The following is a 24,027-nucleotide window of genomic DNA, read 5'->3' as shown; positions in this document are numbered from 1 at the left end:
GTGCTCCTCCCCCTCTTATCACATCGCACACAATACACTCCTCCATCCCTCCCTTACGCAGAGCACAGCGGCCCCTCCCCTCTAGCATGTTTTATCCAAGACCCGCCTCTCTCTACGTCGTTTCCGGCTTCTCCTATTGGACGGGAGCAGCTTCTGTTAGTATACACAGAGGGAAAGCTGCAGGTGAATGTATAGTGAGAGAGGGCTGAGCTCTGATTGGACGGGGAGGTCTGTGAGACATTCACACGAGGAACTACAGGTCCCAGCATGTCACTCTGAGGAGGTTTGTGTGTGTGCTGCCCTGATGTTTGTTATTGTTCCATCATTATGTACAGTGCTGAGGAGAGCACTTCCTGGGTACCTCATGCTGTGTGATGTTCCATCTTCTCCCTGTGCTGGGAGGAGGGGGGGAGGGGAGTGATGTGTCAGGCTGGCCTCCCCCTCAGCTCTCTGTATGTATTGGTGAGATCTCTCTCAGTGCAGATGTTTTATCTCTCTGCAGATTGGATCTGTCCAGTGTGTGGGCTCCCTACAGGAGATCTGAGAGGAGGATTGGCACATAGGGGTGTCTGGCAGTAAAGTGAACCTGTCTGTCAGCACCTGGTGAGCAGGCTAACTTTACTGTTTTATCTTTTAATTCATGAAACTAGGGCCGAAACAACGAATCGATTATGAAATTAATCGATTACAATTTTCATAATCGATTAATCGGCCAGTAACATAATGGGGTTAAAAAAACCAAAATTAGCCCTTTATAGTACAAAAAAGCAAATCGCTACTGTATATATTACTTTCACTGTCCAACAGTAAAAAAAATGAACCCCTTACAGTAGCGATTATTTGCTCTTTTTGTTCTTATTTTTGTTTTTTTAACCCCATTGTGTTACTAAACATCTCAGGCCGTGGGTCACACCTATGTTTTTTGTACAAACACACTACAGTTCATTTACATGTATCCCTATGGGACACGTTCACATCCATGATTTTTTTTAGCTGCTGCTTATTTGAAAAAGGGCAAGGACTTTTAAACGCAAAACGGTGCTATTTTTTTTTTTGGTTCTATATACTTCAATGGAGAAGCTGTAGAAAAGCATGTAATGTGTTTTTGCGGCAATTTGTGTTTTGTAATCTGCCCAACAACAAATAGGCCCAAAAAAAAAAAAAAAATGCACATTTTTCTTATTTTAAGGCTATTATCCGATTAATCGAAACAATAATCAGCCAACTAATCGATTATGAAAATAATCGTTAGTTGCAGCCCTACATGAAACAGTTATTTTTTTTATTTTTTTTTTTAAAAAGGCGTTTAAAAAATTATTGTGCAAATACCGTGCGAGATAAAAAGTTCCAATGACCGCCATTTTATTTCCTAGGGTGTCTGCTTAAAATTTTATATATATATATATATATATATATATATATATATATATATATATATATATATATATATATATATATATATATATATATATATATATATAATGTTTGGGGTTGTGAGTAATTTTCTAGCAAAAAAAAAATTTTTTTTTATTTTTTTTTTAAATTTTACGTGAAGGAGAGAAATGTCAGAATAGGCGCGGGATGGAAGTGGTTAAATACACGCATGCTATGTAATTTGCTAAGTGTATCATTTACATGTATTTCTTATCTTTGACAGAGATCACAGTAATCCTCCTGATAAAGCCTTCATCTGCTGTCCCTCCCGGAAGAGCAGCACCATCTTTGTTCAGGCATTGCTCATCGCTACTTCCTAGAATGAGATACTGACTCTGAGATGACTAAAGCCCCATACACACCATCAGATTATCTGCAGATTTTTGTCTTCAGATTTACCAAAACCATGTAGTACAAGGGCCTGCCTGATTGCATACAAATTGAAACTCTTAAGGTTTGACCTCATATTATATGGTTTTGGTAAATCTGAAGACAAAAATCTGCAGATAATCTGATGGTGTGTATGGGGCTTAAATCTGATCTCGCTCTCTCGTTACTGCTGGTGGCTATAGAACAGTCTGAGAAATCTAATGCACCTATAAAGGAGGTAAGGGGGGGGGTATGAGGGTTCTAATCCAAGAGCATTCATCCTTGGCACAGGTGCAGCAGCTAAGCTAGTGCAGAGGCATGGCGAGGGCTACACAGCACAGTAAAAAAGAGAAAAGGCTGCAGAGAGACACAATGGGGTTTATTTACTAAAGGCAAATCCACTTTGCACTACAGGTGCACTTGTTGGTGAAGTCGCTGTAGATCTGAGGGGAAGCTCTGAAACTAGGGGAAGCTCTGCTGATTTTATCATCCAATCATGTGCAAGCAAAAACGCTGTTTTTTTTTTATTTTCCTTGCATGTCCCCTTCAGATCTACAGCGACTGCACTTGCAATGCAAAGTTGATTTCCTTTAGTAAATAAACCCCAGTGTGTGCTTTACTGTGCAAGAAGGAGAGGATAATGGGTCGGGGACAGTGGTCCTTGAACTGGAGAGGGGACAGTCCTGTGGGATGATGTCAGGGTGTGCAGGAGCCTGTGACACTTTCTCTCCCAGATGTCGGTCATTGATGGTTGATCGGTGGTGTGTATGACTTTGATAATAAAAAAATAAAAAAAACACTATATATTTTTATTTTTTAGCCACAAGGTCTCTGTACCCTTAAAGCGGGGGGTTCACCCATCAATTTAACAGTTTGAAAAAGCACTTACATTCCTGGCATGCCGGGAATGCTAACTGTCACATTGGTTGTGCTCTCAACCAAACTGTCAAACCATCCAATGGCTGGTGTCATAACTGATCACATGTGCAGCATCATGGCAGTTGAAGATTAAACAGAGGCCAAGACGCGCCTTAGCAGCCGTCAATCAACTCCTCTTCGCTTAGAAACGCCCATTCCCCGCAGGATTCCCCGCTCGGAGCCGGAAAACAAGGGCTCATATAACGATAAGTACAAGTAAAAAAAAAAAAACGCATACTGCAGATGTTAGCAGTATGCTACAGCTAATGTCAAAAAGTGGATTTTTGGGTGAACCTCCGCTTTAAAGTATACTTGATATAGTTCCACAATATAAATCGCTGTAGATTGCAACATCTGAGCCAGAGGGCACATTCTCATCTAGGCATTGCGTGAACGCATGCTTTTTTCTGCGCCTTTTCGTTCGATGCACATAGAGCAGCTCATTTCTTATCGCTTCTCGGCCTTTTGGCTGAGATCAAGTGTAGTATCTGTTCTTATCAGTTGCCAATAGGTGGTGCTGTGCCGACTGTCCCCAGTACCCGGGCAGAGGGAAAGGGATGTCAGTTGGCGGACGCTAAGCCTGTTGGTGTGGAGGTGAAAGCCTTCTGATCGGGACAGAGAGGCATGAGGTCGAAGCTGAAGGGCCGGGTCCCTGGCCTCTGGCCTGGATTTGGTGGTGTCTGCCCCAGTCAGTTGTTCGGGAGAGAACCCTTGCTCCTCCTTTTACCGGGAGGGGCGGGTAATATTTCCCGAATGTAATTAGGTGGGAGAGTTGGAGGTTGTGGGTAGTAGCCTGCATAGGTGGGCTCTCCCCGACCTCTTCTCCTACCTTCCTGGCTGGGAAGGGCGCTGCCGGTCCGGACCAGGGGTCAGGGACCGTTGAAAAGCCTGTGGAGATAGTGCCCCTGGAGTGGCAGTCCAGGGGTGCCATACATTGCACGAGTGTTGAGGGGCACTCATCGTGTGGCACCTTAGGTCACATCTCCACACACTTTTTTACACCTGCCTCTTGGGCCGGGCCTTTTGGCTAGGACCAGAGGAATTTTTGTTTCCTGGCCAGAGAGCCGGCCATCGTATTGCACGTTGGTCACTTTACCTCACTCTCCCATCTTCCTTCTTCCCCACTTTCTTTTTTTATTTTTCCCCGTGTTTGTCACGTTTTTGTCTTTTTTTTGTTTGTTGCGTGCACTTTATGTTTGGCGAGTAGGGTGCTGGTCCTCGGGCCTGCTCTGAAAGACTTGGGAGTGGGTGGACATGGCCTTCTGGCTTAGTTCGCCTACTCTCATGGGGTCTCCCTTCGGGGGAGCCTCACCGAGGAGGGTTCTGTTTCGGCAGTCCCTCCGAGGATGTTGGGTCCTTGTGGCTGCGGCTGCTTGGGCCAAGGTGGGTCCATGTGGCTTCGGCTGCATGGATCACAGATTACTCTTTTCCCTGTCAGGAGCCTAACCCCCCGGGGGATCAGAGCTGGGTCCTTTTCGGAGGACTACTTGACGATGCACCCGTCGCAGTTTTTTGTGTTTTACTCTTTATGTGTGTGCACATTTTTTTCCTGCACCGGGTGAAGTTTTTGGGTTGTGTTTTGCACGCCACAGGCTTTTCAACAGAAAAAATAGAGCAGCTCATTTATCAGAAGAGGCTGCCCTACATGCAGAAAACACGCCAAAGAAGCTCCTGCACCTTTTTGCTTCATGCTGTGTTTTTTTTTTTTTTACCACGCATTTTGGTGCGTTTGTCACTTGCAGGTGTGACAGATGTAAACAGACGCAAGCCTGTTTACATTCAGCCACTCATAAAACCATCACAGGTCCACCAACATCCGTGGCCAAAATGTGGACAAAAAAAAAGAATGGGCACGGATGTCATTAACCCCCTCCATGCTGAACGGAGCAGATGTGGTCACGTGAAAGGACCCTTAAAAGGGTTGTAAAGGTTTGTTTTTTATTTTCTAAATAGGTTCCTTTAAGTTAGTGCATTGTTGGTTCACTTACCTTTTTCCTTCGATTTCCCTGTTAAATGTTTTTTTTCTTTGTCTGAATTTCTCACTTCCTGTTCCTTCTCAGTAAGCTGTTCTGGCTGACTACCCCCAGCCAGAACGGCTCAGATGATGGGGGCAAGCTTACTGAGGAGAAACAGGAAGTGAGAAATTCAGACAAAGGAAAAAAAACATTTAGAAGGGAAATGGAAGGAAAAGGTAAGTGAACCAACAATGCACTAGCTTAAAGAAACCTATTTAGAAAATAAAAAACAAACCTTTACAACCCTTTTAATCCATGTTCACTATCATGCCTCAATGTATACAGGGATGTTAAGCAGATAGTTTTTTTTTTTTTTTTTTTTTTTGTGAATTTGTTTCAAAGTTTCTTAGCTGGATACCCTGCCAGTAACAGGATTTTCTGTTGCAAGCTGACAACCCAACTTCTCAAGTCTGTCTATAAGCAATCTGGGAACCATCTGAAGGAGTTCACATGGCAGGTTGACCGTGCTGCTAATTGCAATGTAGTGCTGCTGCTTAGCAATGTGAGCCTACAACAGGAACTGCTAAAAAACAATTTATTTATTAACGGTTAAAAACACTTACAATTCTGAAGAAGACAAAGGGCAACAATAAAAGGTGGCGCATGGCAGCAGCAGAGTCCCGACGCGTTTCGCAATAGTTTGCATCATCTGATGATGCAAACTATTGCGAAACGCGTCGGGACTCTGCTGCTGCCATGCGCCACCTTTTATTGATGCCCTTTGTCTTCTTCAGAATTGTAAGTGTTTTTAACCGTTAATAAATTTCACCAGTATTACGGTATTACACTATGAGACTTCGTTTTCTTTTATGTGCTTTGGATACGGTTTGACCTCTTGGGAGTCACCATCAAGACGTTGCCACCCCCCTCCGCTCTGATTTAAAGTGATGTGTTCAAGCCATCGTTTTCTTAGTGTATCCGGATCCGATTGATGTGGTTCCATCAACTCATATAACAGCCTATATTGACCCTCTAGGCGTATGCTTAACAGGGTTCAATATCTCTGGTAAGCCTCCCCTCCTGGTGGTGGTCATCTCTTCACATTTGTTTATTCATCCCACCGTGGTGTTTCTAATTGTTCGTCACAGGAGACCATTTCTCAGACGGTGTTCCTTTCCAGTGATTCACTGCTTTTGGATTCATCATACATGGACTTTTTATTTGTGTTCACATAGTTTTATGATTCAGTTCACTTTAATATTTCTATCAATATCACTTTCTAGCGCCACTTTTATTGTTTTCGTACAACAGGAACTGCTGCTACTGGCAGAATCTCGGGTAAGAAACTTTCCAACAGATTAAGAAAGAATGACTTGCGTAAAGGGGTTGTAAAGGTGATTTTATTTTTATTTTTTCCCTAAATAGCTTCCTTTACCTTAGTGCAGTCCTCCTTCACTTACCTCATCCTTCGATTTTGCTTTTAAACTTCCTGTTCTTCTGTCTGTAACTACACACAGTAATGCGAGGCTTTCTCCCTGGTGTGGAGAAAGCCTCTGGAGGGGGCGAGCAGGAGTGTCAGGACACCCACTAACACACAGCTTCTTTTCTCTATCTGAGCGTCCTGACTCTCCTGTAGCCCAAGGGAGGGGGAGAGCACGACACTCCACACCAGGGAGAAAGCCTTGCATTACGGTGTGTAGTTACAGACAGAAGAACAGGAAGTGAGGATTTCTCAGAAGAAATGAGGACATTTTAAAAGCAAAATGGAAGGATGAGGTAAGTGAAGGAGGACTGCACTAAGGTAAAGGAAGCTATTTAGGGAATTTTTTTTTTTTTTTACCTTTAAAACCCCTTTAACCACTTTAGGACTGAGTTATTTTTTTTTTTTTTTTTTTTAGACTCTGTGTTTACAAGTTAAAAACAATTATTTTTTGCTAGAAAATTACTTGGAACCCCCAAACATTATCATTTTTTTCTAACACCCTAGAGAATAAAATGGCAGTCATTGCAATACTTTTTGTCACAACGTATTTGCACAGCGGTCTTACAAGCGCACTTTTGAATTTAAAAAATAAGACAACAGTAATGTTAGCACAATTTTTTTTTATATTGTGAAAGATAATGTTACGCCGAGTAAATTGATGCCCAACATGTCACGCTTCAAAATTGTGCCCGCTTGTGGAATGGCGTCAAACTTTTACCCTTAAAAATCTCCATAGGCAGCGTTTAAAAAATTCTACAGGTTGTATGTTTTAAGTTACAGAGGAGGTCTAGAGCTAGAATTATTGCACTCATTATTGCGATCACGGCGATACCTCGCATGTGTGGTTTGAACACTGTTTTCTCAAGTAGTCTTGCAGGACGGCACCCTGAGAGATGATTAGCTCCACCTGACAGGAAACGCAATCAAAAAGAGGTTAAAAACCCCGCCCCTTCCCGTGCTCCTCAGTTCTTGATTGTGTTTCCCCACAGCGAAACAATTTTTTATTTTCCTGACCTAAGGCCTGGGGCTGGTGGTCCCCCCCCTGGGAGCTGGACCGCAGGCACTGGGTAGCCTCTGGGTCTAGTCGAATCTATCCCTTCCTAGCGGGACCCTTCTTACTCAGGGGGGCCTCACTAAGTGAGCTGGAAGAACCCCCCTGAGTACTGGAGTCTCCTGGGATAGGTGGCTATCCTGGAGCTTCAGGGGCTAGTTCCCTCTCTCTCCTAGCCTTCCCCCTACCCTGGAGGTGTGTGTGGGTCAGGCTCTCTCCGGTGATGGCGGTCCCTGTGCAGTCTGAAGCTGCGCCCTGGCTCTGGAGGTGGTATTCGATGCTCCTTTCGAATTTGGCGCTGAGATTCCGGCGTCTGTACACAGGAGCCGGCCGACGCAGGTCGATGACGTCACGCGCGCGTGTCACTTCCGGGTCATCTCTGCTAGTGATGGCGCCTTCAGCTTCAGCAAGCCAGTGTCGGCTCTCACTTCACCGGGGACACACGCAAACAGCAGCCGAGAGAGAGAGAGGCGCCCCTATCCTCCCTCAAGTATGGAGCAAGAGGACCGGTCGTCCATGGCCCTGGCTGCGGAGGAGGCCACGGGGGGTGAGTCTTCCTATGTACAGGGGGTATGGTGGGCTGGGACCAAGTGTTGTTCCCCCTGTTATTTACATGCATGCCTGTGTATCCCTTCCTTCTTAGGGGACAACATCGTTGCCCAGGGGGGTGCTAGTCGTTCTTCCAAGGACACTAGCCGTTCTAAGAAATGTGGCTATTGCAGTAACAAACTACCCTCAGATTATTTTAAACCTTTCTGTGCTAGATGCATTCTAAAGTTAGCAGGGAAGGAGACCTCTGAGATTATGAAAGGGTTTCTTGAGGTCCAGCCTGAGATGCTCTCTACGCTTAAGGAGTTTCAAGTGTCTCTTAAAAGCAAAGAACCTGAGCCCCCCGCCGCAGGGCCCTCTTCTCAGGAGAGTGGAAAAGGTTCTCCTTCCTACAAGAGGAAGAAAAAAGACACTGCGCTAACACAATAAGTGAACCAAGAAAATATACGTGAATGTATAGAGAGCTGCCAGTATTAAAAGATCACTAAAGGAATTCTTTTTTTTTAGCTGAATAGCTTCCTTTACCTTACTGCAGTACTGGTTTCATGTCCTTATTGTTTGTTTTTGCTTTGAAGTTGCTGTAATTCTGCTGTGATCTCCACACTTCCTGGTTGTCTGTTTCCTTATAACCACAGTACTAGGAGCTTTTCACTGTGGTCTAAGCTGTCATTACTGTGTGTCTAAAACTTAACAGAACCAATCAGATTAATTTTAAAAATAAAACACTGCCCTGGATTTGTTTGTTTTTGTTCTGTGTGTCTCTCTACTTCACAGGAACATGAAACCAGTTTAAAAGTGAAACTAACCTGCAGGCACATTATATGATTGATTTTTATCTATTTGTAATAATTTTTAAAAGGAATCAGTTAACTTTTATGTCTCTATACCCTGTAAACAGTCATTTCAGCAAATACATTTTTTTCCTTTAGTGACCCTTTAATACTCAAGATAAGTAAAATACGTAGTAAATACAACAAAAAAACAAAAAAATTTGGCGCTCAGAAAACCCAAATAATCAATATACCAATAGGTAATGTTGATCTGTTTGGATAGTGACAACCAATAAATAATTAAAGTGGAGGTTCACCCGGAAATAACATTTTTTAACCTTAGATTCCTGCTCATTTTGTCTAGGGGAATCGGCTAGTTTTTTTTTAAATCAAAGCTGTACTTAACGTTTTAGAGAGCGATCTTCTCCGCCGCTTCCGGGTATGGGCTGCGGGACTGGGCGTTCCTATTTTAATTGACAGTCTTCCGGCAGGCTTCCGACGGTCGCATCCATCGCGTCACGATTTTCCGAAAGTAGCAGAACGTCGGTGCGCAGGCGCAGTATAGAGCCGCACCGACGTTCGGCTTCTTTCGGCTACTCGTGACGCGATGTATGCGACCGTCGGAAGCCTGTCGGAAGACTGTCAATCAAAATGGGAACGCCCAGTCCCGAAGCCCATACCCGGAAGCGGCGGAGAAGATAGCTCTCTAAAACGGTAAGTACTGCTTAGATTTTAAAAAAACTAGCCGATTCCCCTAGACAAAATGAGCATCAATCTAAGGGTAAACATTTTTTTATGGGTGAACTCCCGCTTTAAGAATTATTAGTAAAAAACGTGACATATAAAAAAATAATAAATAAACACCAAAATTCAAGTGCTCAGCAATAAAAAATATTGATATGATATTTGTGAAAAACAATGGAAGTCCATAAACTTAATCCTTATTCAATTGAATGAATGGAAAAGTTCATGTGAAGCTTATAAGTGAATAAGGGTGAAACGGAGATCCTCCACCGGAAAGAGCACCCAAGTATTGAAATGTAGTCTCCTTACCAGATCGATTGACCGTATTTCAACGGTCACATGAGGCTCAGGGACGTTTAAAGTCTTCCCAATGGGACTATCTCTGAGTGTGGAAGGTGTAGAGGACAATTCCAAATCCTGTGTACTTCAAAAATGCTTCAGTAGGACAGTAACCATTCAGGCTCCCATGAAATGAAAGAACAGGGGGACCACATAGTGTAAAACCGCTTGATACCGGATTTTAATAAGAAATGGTAATGCACTTACAGTTATGTAGAGCTATAGGCGCAATGAAACCTGAAGGGAAGCGGCGTCTCCTCTACGCTTCCTTCGTCTGCTTGTCTCCGTCGTTTCGTATCTCTGTACGGTGCGTGATGACGTCACCCAGCTAGGCCACACCTACGCGTTTCGTCATCAACGGGACGTCGTCTGGGATAGGCTGCCTTCTCAGGAGAGTTCCTCTGCTTCTCATTTTTATAGGGTCCGCCAGGAGTCTCTCGGGTCTTTGGTATCTGACTCTGAGGACTTAGAAATCCCCCCCTCAGGGGGAGGGTTTTGCAGATCAGGCGGAGGAGGAGAATGAGGATGCAAGGACAGGCAGATATATCTTTTCTGCCAACGAGATGGAAGCCCTCTTTGAGGCAGTTTATGCCTCCGAGGAGATTCCACAGCCTGCGGAACAGATTTCCACACAAGATAGATTGTACCAGGGCCTAGTTAAGTCTCAGTCTAAGGCTATTCCGGTACACCAGTCCCTCAAGGATATCATCCTTAGGGAATGGGCCGAACCAGAGAAGAGACTTTTGAGGTACAAGACTTGGAAACGTCGTTGTCCCTTTAAAGAAGAAGAGGAATCTAAGTTCTTCAAGGTATCTAGATTGGACGCCCCCCTCGCGCAGGTCTCCAAACAGTTTGACCTCTCCTTTGAGGACGCGGGCAACTTGAAAGATTCTATGGATCGGCGGGCAGAGACCTCCTTGCGTAGGGCTTTGGAAGCTAATGCGGCTGCCTTGAGTCCTGCTTTTGGCTTCGGCCTGTATTGCTAGGAATGCAAATTCTTGGATCTCCAAGTTGATGGAGCTTGTGTCCCAGGTTTCAGAATCTAAAGAAGATTCTGGATTCCCTACAGCTCATAAGGAGCGCAGTGGCTTATTTAGCTGACGCCGCGGTAGGGACTGTGCGTTCTACCGCAAAGTCGGGAGCCCTCATCAACTCTGCTAGAAGAGCAGTTTGGGTCAAGATGTGGAATGGGGACCTTGCGTCTAAGAACAGCCTCTGTGGTCTTCCCTTCGAGGGCTCCCTTCTTTTCGGTGCAGGCCTGGATCATGCTCTGACTAGGTCCTCGGAGAAGGGTGTGCGTTTTCCTACTAAGCCTAGACAGAACAGGAAAATAGTTTTTCGAGGCCCCCAGGGTGGATTTGGGGGTAAAAACCGTCCTTCAGAGAAGAGGCCTCCTAACAATAGACGTTGGAGTTGGAAAGGAAAAACAAAAAGGTGTCCTTTTTTTTTCAACACTAAACCCAACGACAAGGATCCCAAATGACGGAAAGGTTGGGGGAAGACTCTCCCAATTCCTTCCCAGGTGGGAGAGTATTACTCACAGCCCCCATATTCTCCAGATAATGGAGGGTTACAAGCTAGAGTTTTGTCAGCTTCCCCCCCCTCCAAAATTTATTCTAACTCACTTACCCAAAGACCCCCTCAAGTCAGCAGGCCTTCTGCGAAACGTCGCAAAACTCGCACAACAGGGGGTTATAGTTCCAGTTCCTGTGGACCAGAGAGGTTTGGGCGTTTACTCCTATATCTTTGTGGTCCCAAAGCCGTCAGGGAAATTTTTAGGGATGTCCCGATACCGATACTAGTATCGGTATCGGGACCGATACCAAGCATTTCCCCGAGTACTTGTACTCGGGGAAATGCTCCCGATGCTTCACCCGATACTTGAGCGGGCAGGCAGGGGAGTTGCAAATCTTCTCTCCCCATGGTCAGTGTTGTCTTCCCCTGTCCGTGCTGCTCTCTCACCTCCCCCCGTCCGTCCGTGCCGTTCTCTCTCCTCCCCTTCCCCCGTCCATCCGTGCCGTTCTCTCCTCCCCTTCCCCCGTCCGTCCGTCCTGTTCTCTCTCCCCGTCCAAGCAGTGCTCTTTCATCCCCTTCCCCCGTCCGTCCGTCCCGTTCTCTCTCCCCGTCCATGCAGTGCTCTTTCCTCCCCTTCCCCCGTCCGTCCCGTTCTCTCTTCCCCCCCCGTCCATGCAGTGCTCTTTCCTCCCCGTCCGTCGCCTTTCTCTCTCCCCCCCCCCCCCCCCCGTCCGTCCCTGTAGTCTCTCTCCATCCATCCCGTCCCCGTCCGTGCCGCTCTCCCCCCTCAATCTGTCAGGGGGGAGAGCGGAGGTAGGAGCTGCTAAGCCCGGCTCCTACCTTTTCTGAATGAACAGAGTCGGTGATTACCGACTCTGTCCATTCATATAACTGAGCATCGTAACCTCCTGTGTTTACGATGCTTCAGTTTATGAATGGAGGAGCTTCCCTCCATTCATTTCAGCTGAAGCTGCTGAGAAAGGGACTGGGGAATCTGTTTCCCTAGTCCCTTTCTCTGTCTTAAAGGGGAGATGCCAGAGGTCTGTTAAGACCCCTGAAATCTCACCAAAGCCTCCCAACAGGGCTGATTAAAATTAAAATAAAAAATTGCAATAAATATAAAAAAATAAATAAAATGTAAAAAAATAAATAAAAAAAAACACACTGACAATTCACCCCCCACGCCCCCCTAAAAAAATAAATAAATAAAAATCACTAAAAAAAAAAAATAGTAAAAAAAAAAAAAATTACTGCCACTGTCACATGACATTAAAAAAAGTATCGGTATTCGGTATCGGCGAGTACTTGAAAAAAAGTATCGGTACTTGTACTCGGTCTCAGAAAAGTGGTATCGGGACAACCCTAGAAATTTTGGTTGATTATCAATCTGAGACCCCTGAATACCTCTCTCCTCCACAAGAGGTTTCGAATGGAGAGTGTTTACAGCCTCAGGAGGCTTCTACTGAGGGAGGTATTCATGGTTACCATCGATTTTAAGAGACGCTTATCTCCATGTCCCAATTTTTCCGGGTCATCAGAGGTTCCTCAGGTTCGCGATCGCCTCCGCCCAGGGAGTGCAGCATTGGCAATTTGCTGCCCTCCCTTTCGGACTGGAATCCAGTCCAAGGGTCTTTACAAAGGTCCTGGCGGAGGCAATTGCTTTCCTGCACTTGCAGGGAATAGCGCTAGTCCCCTATCTCGACGATCTGCTATTGTACAACCAGAGTCGGGATCTCCTTCTTACGGACCTGGCCACTGTCATGACTACCTTGGAGTCCTTGGGTTGGATTATCAACAAAGAGAAATCTTTGCTCCTTCCGGAGCAAAGGAAGCTTTATCTAGGGTTTCTGATAGACTCCCTCGAGAGGAAGCTCTTTTTGCCCGAAGACAAGATCCTGAGTCTCATGACAGTGGTCAGGTCGACGATGGAGAGAGCAGAGTCCTCCTTCAGGGACATCATGAGGGTGCTGGGTCTAATGACCTCTTGTATCCTGGCGGTCCCGTGGGCGCAGCTCCACTCCAGACCCCTCCAATTCTTCCTCCTTTCCTCCTGGGACGGAAAAAGAGAATCCCTAGATGTCATGGTCAGTGTCCCAGACCCAGTGAAGCTCACACTAGGCTGGTGGCTTCTTCCGCAGAACCTGCAGTTAGGTATTTCGTGGAGTCGGACCGATCCAGTCAGGATCACCACAGACGCCAGCACGTGGGGGTGGGGAGCTCACTTGGACGAGCTCCGTGCCCAGGGTTCCTGGAGTGAACGACAGAGGGGGGCCTCTTCAAACTACCGCGAGCTATTAGCGGTCGGTGAAGCTCTAAAGGCATTTGAGGAAAGAATTTTGGGCCGGGAGGTCCAGATTCTTTCCGACAATGCGACCACGGTAGCCTTCCTCAATCATCAGGGAGGCACCATATCCCGCACCCTTCTGGAGTTGTCGCTAGAGATCCTGGGCTGGGCAGAGCTGAGGATTCCCTGTCTTTCGGCAGTACACCTGAAAGGGACCCCTTAATTTGGAGGCAGACTACTTGAGTTGTTATCCCATTCTCCAGGGGGAATGGGAACTGAATGCAGAAGTTTTCAGTCTGATCTGTCAGCACTTTGACAGCCCAGAGGTGGATCTCTTTGCCCGCAGGGCGAACAGGAAGGTGAAGAGGTTCTTCTCCCTCTCCCGGGAACACGGGTCGGAGGGGTGGACGCATTGGCCCAGGTATGGAGGTTTCATCTGGCCTATGCCTTCCCTCCTCTGAACCTGATTCCAAGAGTCCTACAGAGGTTAAGCCTAGCAGTAGGAAAGTTTATTCTGGTCGCACCCTGGTGGCCCAAGAGGACCTGGTTTCCCGCTCTAGAGCGCGGGTTGGTGGCCCCTCCTCTCCTTCTCCCTGTTTGGGCGGACCTTCTTCGGCAGGGTCCGATCTATCACCCAGACCCCGGCTTCTTCAAGCTGACGGCCTGGTGCTTGAGAGGCGGAGCCTGAGGGAGAAGGGCTGCTCCAAGAAGGTAATTGACACGCTTCTGGCTAGTAGAAAGGTAGTCACTAGACGTATTTATGCCAAGACCTGGGGAATCTTTTCTCGCTGGTGTTCGGCGAGACAAGTATCCCAACAGGAGACTTCGGTCATCCTAGAATTTCTCCAGGACGGAGTGGACCAGGGGCTAGCCACAAGGACTCTTAAAGTTCAAGTGGCAGCCTTGTTGTATTTTTTGGATAGACGCCTATCCCTGGATCCCCTGGTTAGAAGGTTCCTTATAGCCAGAGATAGGTTGTCCCCAGTTTGGATTTCTAGAGTTCCGCCCTGGGATCTTACATTGGTTTTGAATCGGTTAACCAACACTCCATTTGAGCCAATTGACAGTATCCCCATCAGGTTACTTACCTTTAAGTTTGCCTTCCTCTTGGCAGTCACGACGGCCAAGAGGATAGGTGATATGCAGGCGCTCTCTATTAATGAGCCGTTTTTTTGTTTATTTGACAGGGTTGTTCTAAGTCAGGACCCCCTGTACCTTCCTAAAGTAGTGACCAAGTTTCACAGGAGATAGTTCTCCCTTCTTTTTGTTCAAATCCCCAGAATGAAAAGGAAGCTTCCTTTCATTGTCTGGATGTCAGACGTTGTCTAAATTCACTAACCCTCTCTAAATAAACTAATAGACGTTCTACCCATCTATTAATTCGTTTTTCTGGTCAGAAAAGAGGTCTTCAGGCGTCCAGAGCCTCCATGTCTAGGTGGATTAGGCAGACGATTTCCTTAGCCTATGTTCAGGCCGGTAAGGCAGCTCCTAATGTTAAAGCACACTCCACACGCTCACTAGGAACCTCCTGGGCAGAAAGGGCCGGAGCTTCGGTGGAGCAGATTTGCAGAGCGGCGACGTGGTCAAGCCAGAACACGTTCCTAAGACACTATAGAGTTGAACTACTGTCACCTCAGGACTTGGTATTTGGTAGAAAGGTCCTGCAAGCAGTGATCCCGCCCTAAGGTAGGCCTGAAGCTACCTGCTTCTCTCTCAGGGTGTCGTCCTGGAAGACGACTTGAGAAATGACCAGTTACAATTACCGGTAGCTGGATTTCTGGTAAGTCTTACAGGACGGCAAGCCTACTTCCCACCCTTGTGATACATTATTGGTTTGTATTGTTTTGTGTTTTTTTCTTTCCCGTGCACTGGTGGGTGAATACTTTATCTCAAACTGAGGAGAACGGGAAGGGGCGGGGTTTTTAACCTCTTTGATTGTGTTTCCTGTCAGGTGGAGCCAGTCATCTCTCAGGGTGCCGTCCTGTAAGACTTACCAGAAATCCAGCTACCGGTAAGTGTAACTGGTCATTTCATATGCGGGGCGCTACTCAAGTATACATTCGCTTCTGCGCGCCAGCTCGTCGGGATGGGGCGCTTTAAAAATTTTTAATTTTTTTTTTATTTATTTTACTTGATTTTATTGATTTAAAAAAAAAAACACACTTTCAAAGTGGGTCACTTTTATTCCTATTACAAGGAATGTAAACATCCCTTGTAACAGGAAAAAAAAGCATGACAAGACCTCTCAAATATGAGATCTGGGGTCAAAAAGACCTCAGATCTCATATTTGGATTTGAATGCAATAAAATAAAAAAAATTTGTCATTTGAAAAAAATGACAACAAAAAAATTCCCCTTAAGACGTATGGGCGTAAGTGGCGTTTTGACGTTGCTTCCGCCCTGCAGTGATATGGAGACGGGTGGGGGCCATCTTCCCCTCACTCGTCTCTAAACACAGGAAGGGATAGGACCGGATCGCCTCCGCCACTACCGATGGCTCCGGTAAGCAGCAGAGGGCACCGGAGAGCAGCGGGAGGTGAGGGGGCCCCCCTCTCCCGCTGCTGATAAAAGTGATCTTGTGGCGAATCCACTGCAGAGACCACTTTTATCTTGTAGAGGACTGCCCACTGAAGAGGATACCAGGGTTATGGTAGCTAGCTGCTACCATAACAACGGTATTCCTCTTCAAAGTCATCACGTAAAACTGTGGCGGGCGGTCCGTAAGTGGTTAAGAAAACCACACTTTACACTAAAAGGATACAACTGATAAAGGAAATATCGTTTGAAATTTGGCACTGCTACGTTCTTTGTATTAAATGTTGTTTTTTGTTTTATTTTAGCAGAACATCAAGCATTCTCTTCTCGAGCGCTTTGCGAATAAGTGAAAATGGCTTCCTATTACTTGGACATGTTCATGGCAACAGACCCAGGGTCCAAAGTTGCATTTCACTTCCATAAAGGCTCAGTTTTGGATTTTCTCAACCTCCAGACCAGTACGATGTGTAAATGGTTCAAAAGGTTTCCTGAAGTTATCTTTATCATTCGATCTCAAGACGCGCAGAAAAAAACTCTGTACACATTTTTGGCAGATGGCCCGTACATACCCACAACATGTCAGACAGAAAGAATCCTTCATATAGCTGTGCCAAAGAATGAGAGCCATGAAGGCCTCACTGATATGTTTCGAGTTCTGAAAGATTTCAACACCAATTGGCAAGACATTCGCATATTTCTGGTGGACCACCAATTTAAAGGAGCTGATGCTATACGTAAAGTATTTCCAAGTGCTGAGGTTGTTCTCTCAGCCTATCACATCTGCAGACACTTCCAGCAAAGTATCTATCAGCTATCGTTACCTAGCCAGACAGAACACTTGCTGATCGACGCTTTGAAGAACACAATGTGTTCCGCCACTAAGGAGAATCTAAAAAACATGCATACGATGTTAAACCAGTTTGTGAAGCCCAGTATGTTGATGCAGCTGAAAGCAGACTGGCTTTTGGAAGATCGGATTTGGGCCTTGCATCGCTGGAAAAGCTCCACTCAGTGCTTTGAGTATTTCCCGACTATTGAAACTTTGAGCCATGCTTTCATGGAAATCTTCAGAAACACTCGAGATACGAATGCCATCCCAAAGTCTCTGGTTAAGTACATCAAGGAACATGCTTTTCACACAGATCTTGTAAAAAAGAGGACCTGCACCAGTCAGGAAATCGCCATAATTGATTGCAAAGGAGAGGAACCTGAAGAAGCCAACAGGGACCTTGAGAGCACTTCATTGATGGTTCAAGCTCTGCAGGACATTCGCAACCCTTCAGCCTTAAGCCTTTGTCAAAAAGAACTTGAAGTTGCCCAGAAGTCAGTGAAAGTGATAGGAACAAATGAAGTAACAACCAATGTTCAGCTTCTAGAGCACCCCAGTGAGGTCAGTTATGGAACACCAGCGACTTGTTCCTGCAGCTTTAACCAAGTCTTAAAGCTTCCCTGTCGCCATATCTTGGCGGTTATCACTGCCAGTGAGAAAGTGGTTCAGTCCGATATGATACAAAGGCCCTGGCGGGCACAGGCAGGAGGGTCCGATTCCAACCTTCCTGTATCATCTGACATTCTGGAAGTCATAAAGGGTGGAAGCACAGATGTTTCCGAAAAAGAATTGACTGTGGAATCCCTAACCAACCAGCTCTCTGAATTGCTGTCGGAGTGCAGCGAGGATACATTTCAGCAGCGCTACAATACATTGAGGGAGTTGGCAGATGCATGGATTGGGCCTTATGAACAAGTGAAACTTTAAAGTGGTTGTAAATAAAAAATAAAATAACAAACATGTTATACTTACCTCCACTGTGCAGCTTGTTTTGCACAGAGTGGCCCCGATCCACGTCTTCTGGGGTCCCTCGGCGGCTGTCTCTGGTCCTCCCTGCAAGAACTTCACACATTCATGCGAGCGAGCTCTCATGGTGTGGAGTCCCTGCAGGCGCGCTCCTGTGATACAGCGAGCGGCTATAGCTCGGCCCTGTCTAGCTGCGTGCCGCGTCATTGGATGTGATTGACAGCAGCGCCAGCCAATGGGTGCTCTGCTTTAAATTAATTTGCTCTAGCTAATCAACGGCCAGGCTGAGAGGATGTCGGGGCCGAGCGCGGGACTTTCCAGGGGCCCGTTAAGTATACCAGGGGGGGCCGTATTGCCTGAATGATGCATTAAGGTGAAAAAACTTTACCTTTACAGCCCCTTTAATGTATTGGGCTTCTTACATTCCAGATAATATGTACATACTAAAGAAAATTTACGCAAGGAAATTTTTAATATTTGTTTTCAGATCTCGGTTTGCTTATACAAATCTTTCAGATTGAGAAATGTTCTGGTAATAAATGCCAATTTTTCCTGAATTTCTTCATTTAGCTGTGTAATTTCTGTGTTGCCCCCCAATAATGCACTACTAACCTCTGGTGCTTCAACTTCTGAAATGTTAGCTCCTTCGTCTGTCTTCCAAAGCCATTACCACTACTCTGCGACCAAAAGCAGCGTTCTTAATTTTTAATTCTTGATTACTGAAGTGCAAAATTAAAGGGGTTGTAAAGGTACAATTTTTTTTTTTTGCCTAAATAGCTTCCTTTACCTTAGTGCAGTCCTCCTTCACTTACCTCATCCTTCGATTTTGCTTTTAAATGTCCTTATTTCTTCTGAGAAATCCTCACTTCCTGTTCTTCTGTCTGTAACTCCACACAGTAATGCAAGGCTTTCTCCCTGGTGTGGAGTGTCGTGCTCGCCCCCTCCCTTGGACTACGGGAGAGTCAGGACACCCACTAACATACAGATCCTTTCTCTGTCTGCAATGTAGAGAGCGTCCTGACTCTCCTGTAGTCCAAGGGAGGGGGCGAGCACGACACTCCACACCAGGGAGAAAGAAAGCCTTGCATTACTGTGTGGAGTTACAGACAGAAGAACAAGAAGTGAGGATTTCTCAGAAGAAATAAGGACATTTAAAAGCAAAATGGAAGGATGAGGTAAGTGAAGGAGGACTGCACTAAGGTAAAGGAAGAGATTTAGGAAAAAAAAATTATACCTTTACAACCCCTTTAACCACTTGCTTACTTGGCACATAAGGGACAGTGGGGGGACTCAACTTCTGATGATGGGGTGGCTCTTGACATCTAATGTGAGGGAAGGGAATGCGCTGGACATCTAATCTTACAGATACAACTGGACATTTTGAGGGCAATCATAATGCTGATGCGGCCCACGATGAAATTGAGGTTGACACCCCTGATTTAATGTAACCATATTGCTACACAGAGGAGCCTCTCTTCTTTTTTTATACTCAGTTATGACATGACGCTACTCTTGTATCAAGACATCGCTTGTATAACAAGTCAAAATGTATTTAAACATTTTGCTTGTCTTGCAAAACGCTCTCTAACCAAGGTTTTACTATATTTCTAAAACAATTGATAATGCAACTGATTATAAAGTTTTATATTACAAACCTGTAATACAGTCCTGATCAAAAGTTTAAGACCACTTGAAAAATGGCAAAAAAATCATAAATTACATTGTTGGATCTTAACAAGGTTCCAAGTAGAGCTTCAACATGCAACAAGAAGAAATGAGAGTGAGACAAAACATTTTTTGAGCATTCAATTAATTGAAAATAACGAATAAACTGAAACAGGCTGTTTTTCAGCTGAGCAAAAGTTTAGGACCATACCTCCAAAAAAAAAACTAACCCCCCCCCCCCCCTCCAAAAAACAGAAATCCAACTTCCAAACATGAACTCAGTAATGAGTAGCTCCGCCGTTATTGTTGATCACTTCAAAAATTTGATGCAAGCGTTTCTATGAGGTGAGTGGGAACATTTCTCCAAGTGGTGAAGATAGCCGCACAAAGGCCATCTACTGTCTGGAACTGTTGTCCATTTTTGTAAACTTCCCTTGCCATCCATCCCCAAAGGTTCTCAATTGGATTTAGATCAGGGAAACACGCAGGATGGGCCAAAAGAGTGATGTTATTCTCCTGGAAGAAGTCCCTTGTCCTGTGGGCATTGTGTACTGTAGCGTTGTCCTGTTGAAAAACCCAGTCGTTACCACACAGACGAGGGCCCTCAGTCATGAGGAATGCTCTCTGCAACATCTGGATATATCCAGCGGGCGTTTGACGCCCCTGCACTTCCTGAAGCTCCATTGTTCCACTGAAGGAAAAAGCACCCCAGACCATTAGAGGTGGAGTAGGGTGCTTCGGACCTTCCGCTTACGAGCCTGCTCCCACCCAGACCTGGCAGTCAGAAACTAGGCAGACTAGGCAGACTTTCCATTACCTGTGCTGCACAAGAAACAGCTCCTAGGAACCAGGAACCTAGGAACCAGGAATCCAGCTCTCTCCTCTCCTCGTGGACTCCTTCCTGCTCCGCAGGTAAGACCCTGTTCTCTCAGGGCCTACCATCTTGGGGAACCACTGACGGCCGTCCTTTTCAGGGCAGCCGTCACACAGACCCCACACTGCGGCTCTCTATTTTTCTCGGCATCCTCTCTCGCACGGCCACCCACGATTGTGGTTGCCCCCAGACACCCCCCCTGGGTGTATTTTCGGCGCTTTTTGGCGTTTTTACACGCCCGCGCCAGCCTGCTACTTTTCGCGGCCGCCGCGCCTCAGGAAAGTCCGCGGCTTCAGCCGCGGCCTACCGGCGCTCCGACCGTTTCTCCCTGCACCTACCACCAACAGTGCAGTTTTCGTTGTTTATCGCCCCTGCACCCCTAGAGGTCCCCTCCACCCCCCCTATTAGCAACCAGATCGGTGGAATCATTTTCTTACCTACCTGATTGCTCCCCCAGCCTGGGTCCTGTGTCTTTGCCTGGCGGCCATCTTGGTGCACCCCAGCAACAGTGACACCCAGCATCCCCCCCCCCCCCTTTTCCCCTCATTAAGTCATCAATCTTTGATCCAGGGCTTGAGCCGATCGCCTTTAGGGATCAGGAAGGAATTTTTTTCCCTGCCGCAGCACATTGGCCAGCTTGCCCAGGGTTTTTTTTGCCTTCCTCTGGACCAAGGATTGCTGAGAGCGAGGATTCCCTGAATCCTCTCTCACCAAACACCCGCACCCCCCCTCACGGTGACTGGCAACAATGGTTAAATTGAGATACTCTGCGGAAACCATTTGGGGTCTGAGACAATTCGCAACAATATTACCTGCCGTCACCACAAAAGCCTTAAAATCGGATCAACTTTTGAGAATCGATCGACGATCGATCATCAAAAATTTCAACCATTCAACACAGCTCAAGCACATATCATGTGCGTTGCTTAACACTAGATCGGCAGTTAAACACCGCTCAGAAATCCATGATTTCTTACTACAAAACGATCTAGACTGCCTCTTTATTACAGAAAGTTGGCTGTCAGACGACTGCAACACCATTCTCGGAGAATTGGTGCCAGAAAATTATCGCATCCTAACGGAAAATAGAATAGGGCAAAGAGGAGGAGGCCTGGCGGTGATTCATAAGTCGCATATTGCAATCACTAAACCGGTCCTTCAAAATCCTCTACCTTTTATGGAAACCCTTACGCTTCAACTTCAAGCTCACTCTCAGGAGACCGTTCACATTCTCCTCTGCTACAGGCCCCCTGGGCCCAAATCGCAGTTGATTCCAGCATTAACGGAGTTCATTTCCACTTACTCCCTTAACAGCAATCATCTTTTGCTGCTCGGGGATTTCAATTTGTGGGCCAACTCCTCACAGGATCCCATCGCGGAGGCCGGCATCGACCACCTGGAAGGATTAGGACTTCAGCAACTTGTATGCGGTCCCACGCATGCCTCAGGTCACACACTCGACCTAATTTTCAGACAAAATCTGAAAATAAACATTTTGGGAAATGAACCTTTGCCATGGACAGACCACCATGCAATTAGCTTCATAATTCCCAGAACTTCACTAGTCATGAAAGTACCCAAGCCGGTGACAACACACTGGGCTAGATCTCAGAAGAAGCTCCACTCGGAACTCTTCAGATCTACCCTGGGAAACCGAATTGGGGCTATTCCTCCTCAGCTAGCAGCCTCAGATACTTTGGATGCCATAAATGCAGCTCTGCTACAGTCAGCCGACTTAGCAGCACCAAAGCGCAAACTCCGCAGCCGGGCAAAAAAGTCCAGCTGGTTCAATAACCAGCTGTCGCTATTGAAGCAAGAGCGCAGAAGGGCGGAAGCCGCCTGGAAAAGAAGTCCTTCAGAAGACCGCCTCAACTTCTACAAAGCAGTAACAACACGATATCACAAGGAAATTTTCAAAGCCAAAAAACTGCACTTTTCTATGGTAATTAACAGCGCAAGGAATCGCCCACGCGAACTCTTCAGGATGGTCACCCAGACCATGAATCCGGGATGTCTTGAAGTTCCCACTTCAGACACCCAAGAGTTCTGCAATGAACTATCGGATTTCTTCATCAACAAAATTGAAAAAATTCGGGTAAGTATTCGGCAAAACAATACTCCACTCAGCCCCCTCTTCAATCAATACACCGACGGAACGCCTCTACAATCAACTAAGTTCACTTTGGAACCCATCTCCATCGATACCACAAAAAAATTCATTGGTGCACTGCGCAACAGCACAGCACCCAATGACATCATTCCCACCAAGCTACTGAAGGAATGTGCCGACATCCTGGCGCCTCCGATCACGCAGCTTATAAATCAGTCATTTAAGGAAGGCATAGTGCCTTCCCTGCTGAAAGAGGGCACAATCCTGCCGATCTTGAAAAAACCTAATTTGGATCCTATGGACCCAACTCACCGCCGTCCCATAACAGGTCTAAATGCTCTGTCCAAGATAATGGAGAAAGTGGTGGTAAATCAGCTGCAACAGCATCTGGACACCCACAACCTACTCGATCCATTTCAATCCGGGTTCCGTCCCGGACACGGTACAGAAACGGCCTTACTGAAAATATGGGACGATGCGCTCGAGGCCGCAGACGAAGGAGAATCGTGTCTCCTGGTTCTGCTGGACCTAAGCGCAGCTTTTGACACAGTAGACCATAAATTGCTACTGAGACGACTAACAGAAGTCGCCGGAGTCTCAGAAGATGCCTTACCATGGTTCTCCTCTTTTCTCGGAAACCGATCACAAACAGTGAAACTGGGATCCTTCACCTCAGAAAAACGCACGGTGCCATGTGGGGTCCCCCAAGGATCCCCCCTATCACCGGTGCTGTTTAATATCTATCTTCGTCCTCTCTTTGATATTATCGGTAGCCAAGAACTACTCTATCACTCTTATGCAGACGACACGCAGTTGTATTTTCGCATCTGCCATAAAAAGGATCATCATCTCAGATTAGAGAAATGTCTCTCTTCAATAGAAAACTGGATGACTAAGAGTTATCTCAAACTCAATAGCGCTAAAACTGAACTCTTTATCTTCGATGCCAGTTGGAAGAAACAACCGACAACAAACTGGACACCATCTCCCATCCTGGGACAAATCATCTCCCCTAGCTCCAAAGTCAAAAGTCTGGGAGTCACGTTTGACACCTTCATGACAATGGACGCACAAATAGGGTCAGTAGTCAGCGGGGCGCACCATTTGATGCGCCTACTACGCAGACTGATTCCATTTATCCCCAAAGAAGACGTAGCAGTCGTGGTGGGAACAATCGTGAATTCCAGACTGGACTATGCAAATGCCCTTTACCTCGGGCTCCCCAAGTACCAAATCGCTCGTCTTCAAGTCGTACAGAATACGGCCGCCAGACTGGTGACTGGGAAAAAATCTTGGGAATCAATCTCACCTTCATTGAGATCCCTTCACTGGTTGCCAGTGAAAGACAGAATTGCATTTAAAGCACTCTGCCTGACACATAAGTGCATCCATGGGAAGGCTCCTAGATATCTATGCGACAAGATCAAACCGCACAATTGCAACCGCATTCTGCGATCCACCGACCAAAATCTGGTCAAGGTTCCTAAAACCAAATACAAGTCCAAAGGAGAAAGAAGGTTTGCTTTCCAGGGCCCCAGGCTTTGGAATGCTTTACCAACCAGCATTCGGTTGGAGCAAAACCACCTGTCCTTCAGAAGGCAGATCAAAACCCTGCTTTTCTGATAGGCATGAGACAC

General features: G+C 46.2%; 1 protein-coding gene and 1 pseudogene across 6 annotated transcripts; both read left to right on the top strand.

Moving 5' to 3' along the window:
* Positions 1-9: 9 nt before the first annotated feature.
* On the top strand, positions 10-17,703 carry LOC120918576 (zinc finger SWIM domain-containing protein 1-like). Of its 6 annotated transcripts, XR_005744421.1 has the most exons (3): positions 10-283; positions 503-603; positions 1,658-1,777. XR_005744421.1 is itself a non-coding variant. In XM_040330233.1 (2 exons), exon 2 carries the CDS (start codon positions 16,299-16,301, stop codon positions 17,700-17,702), a length of 1,404 nt encoding a protein of 467 aa, XP_040186167.1. In that variant the 5' UTR covers positions 66-283; positions 16,255-16,298; the 3' UTR covers position 17,703. The 6 variants fall into 6 exon arrangements, 4 of the variants coding, with proteins under 4 accessions (XP_040186167.1, XP_040186165.1, XP_040186168.1 ...); XR_005744420.1 differs by lacking the exon at positions 503-603; XM_040330233.1 differs by lacking the exons at positions 503-603; positions 1,658-1,777 and adding an exon at positions 16,255-17,703 and having other exon boundaries at positions 66-283.
* LOC120919662 lies at positions 3,171-3,299 on the top strand (annotated as a pseudogene).
* Positions 17,704-24,027: the final 6,324 nt, after the last annotated feature.

This window comes from Rana temporaria, chromosome 12 (assembly GCF_905171775.1).
Source record: "Rana temporaria chromosome 12, aRanTem1.1, whole genome shotgun sequence".
In the NCBI taxonomy this organism is placed as follows: domain Eukaryota; kingdom Metazoa; phylum Chordata; class Amphibia; order Anura; family Ranidae; genus Rana; species Rana temporaria.
Note: the sequence above shows the minus strand (reverse complement) of the source record. Positions and strands in the feature narration are given on the sequence as shown.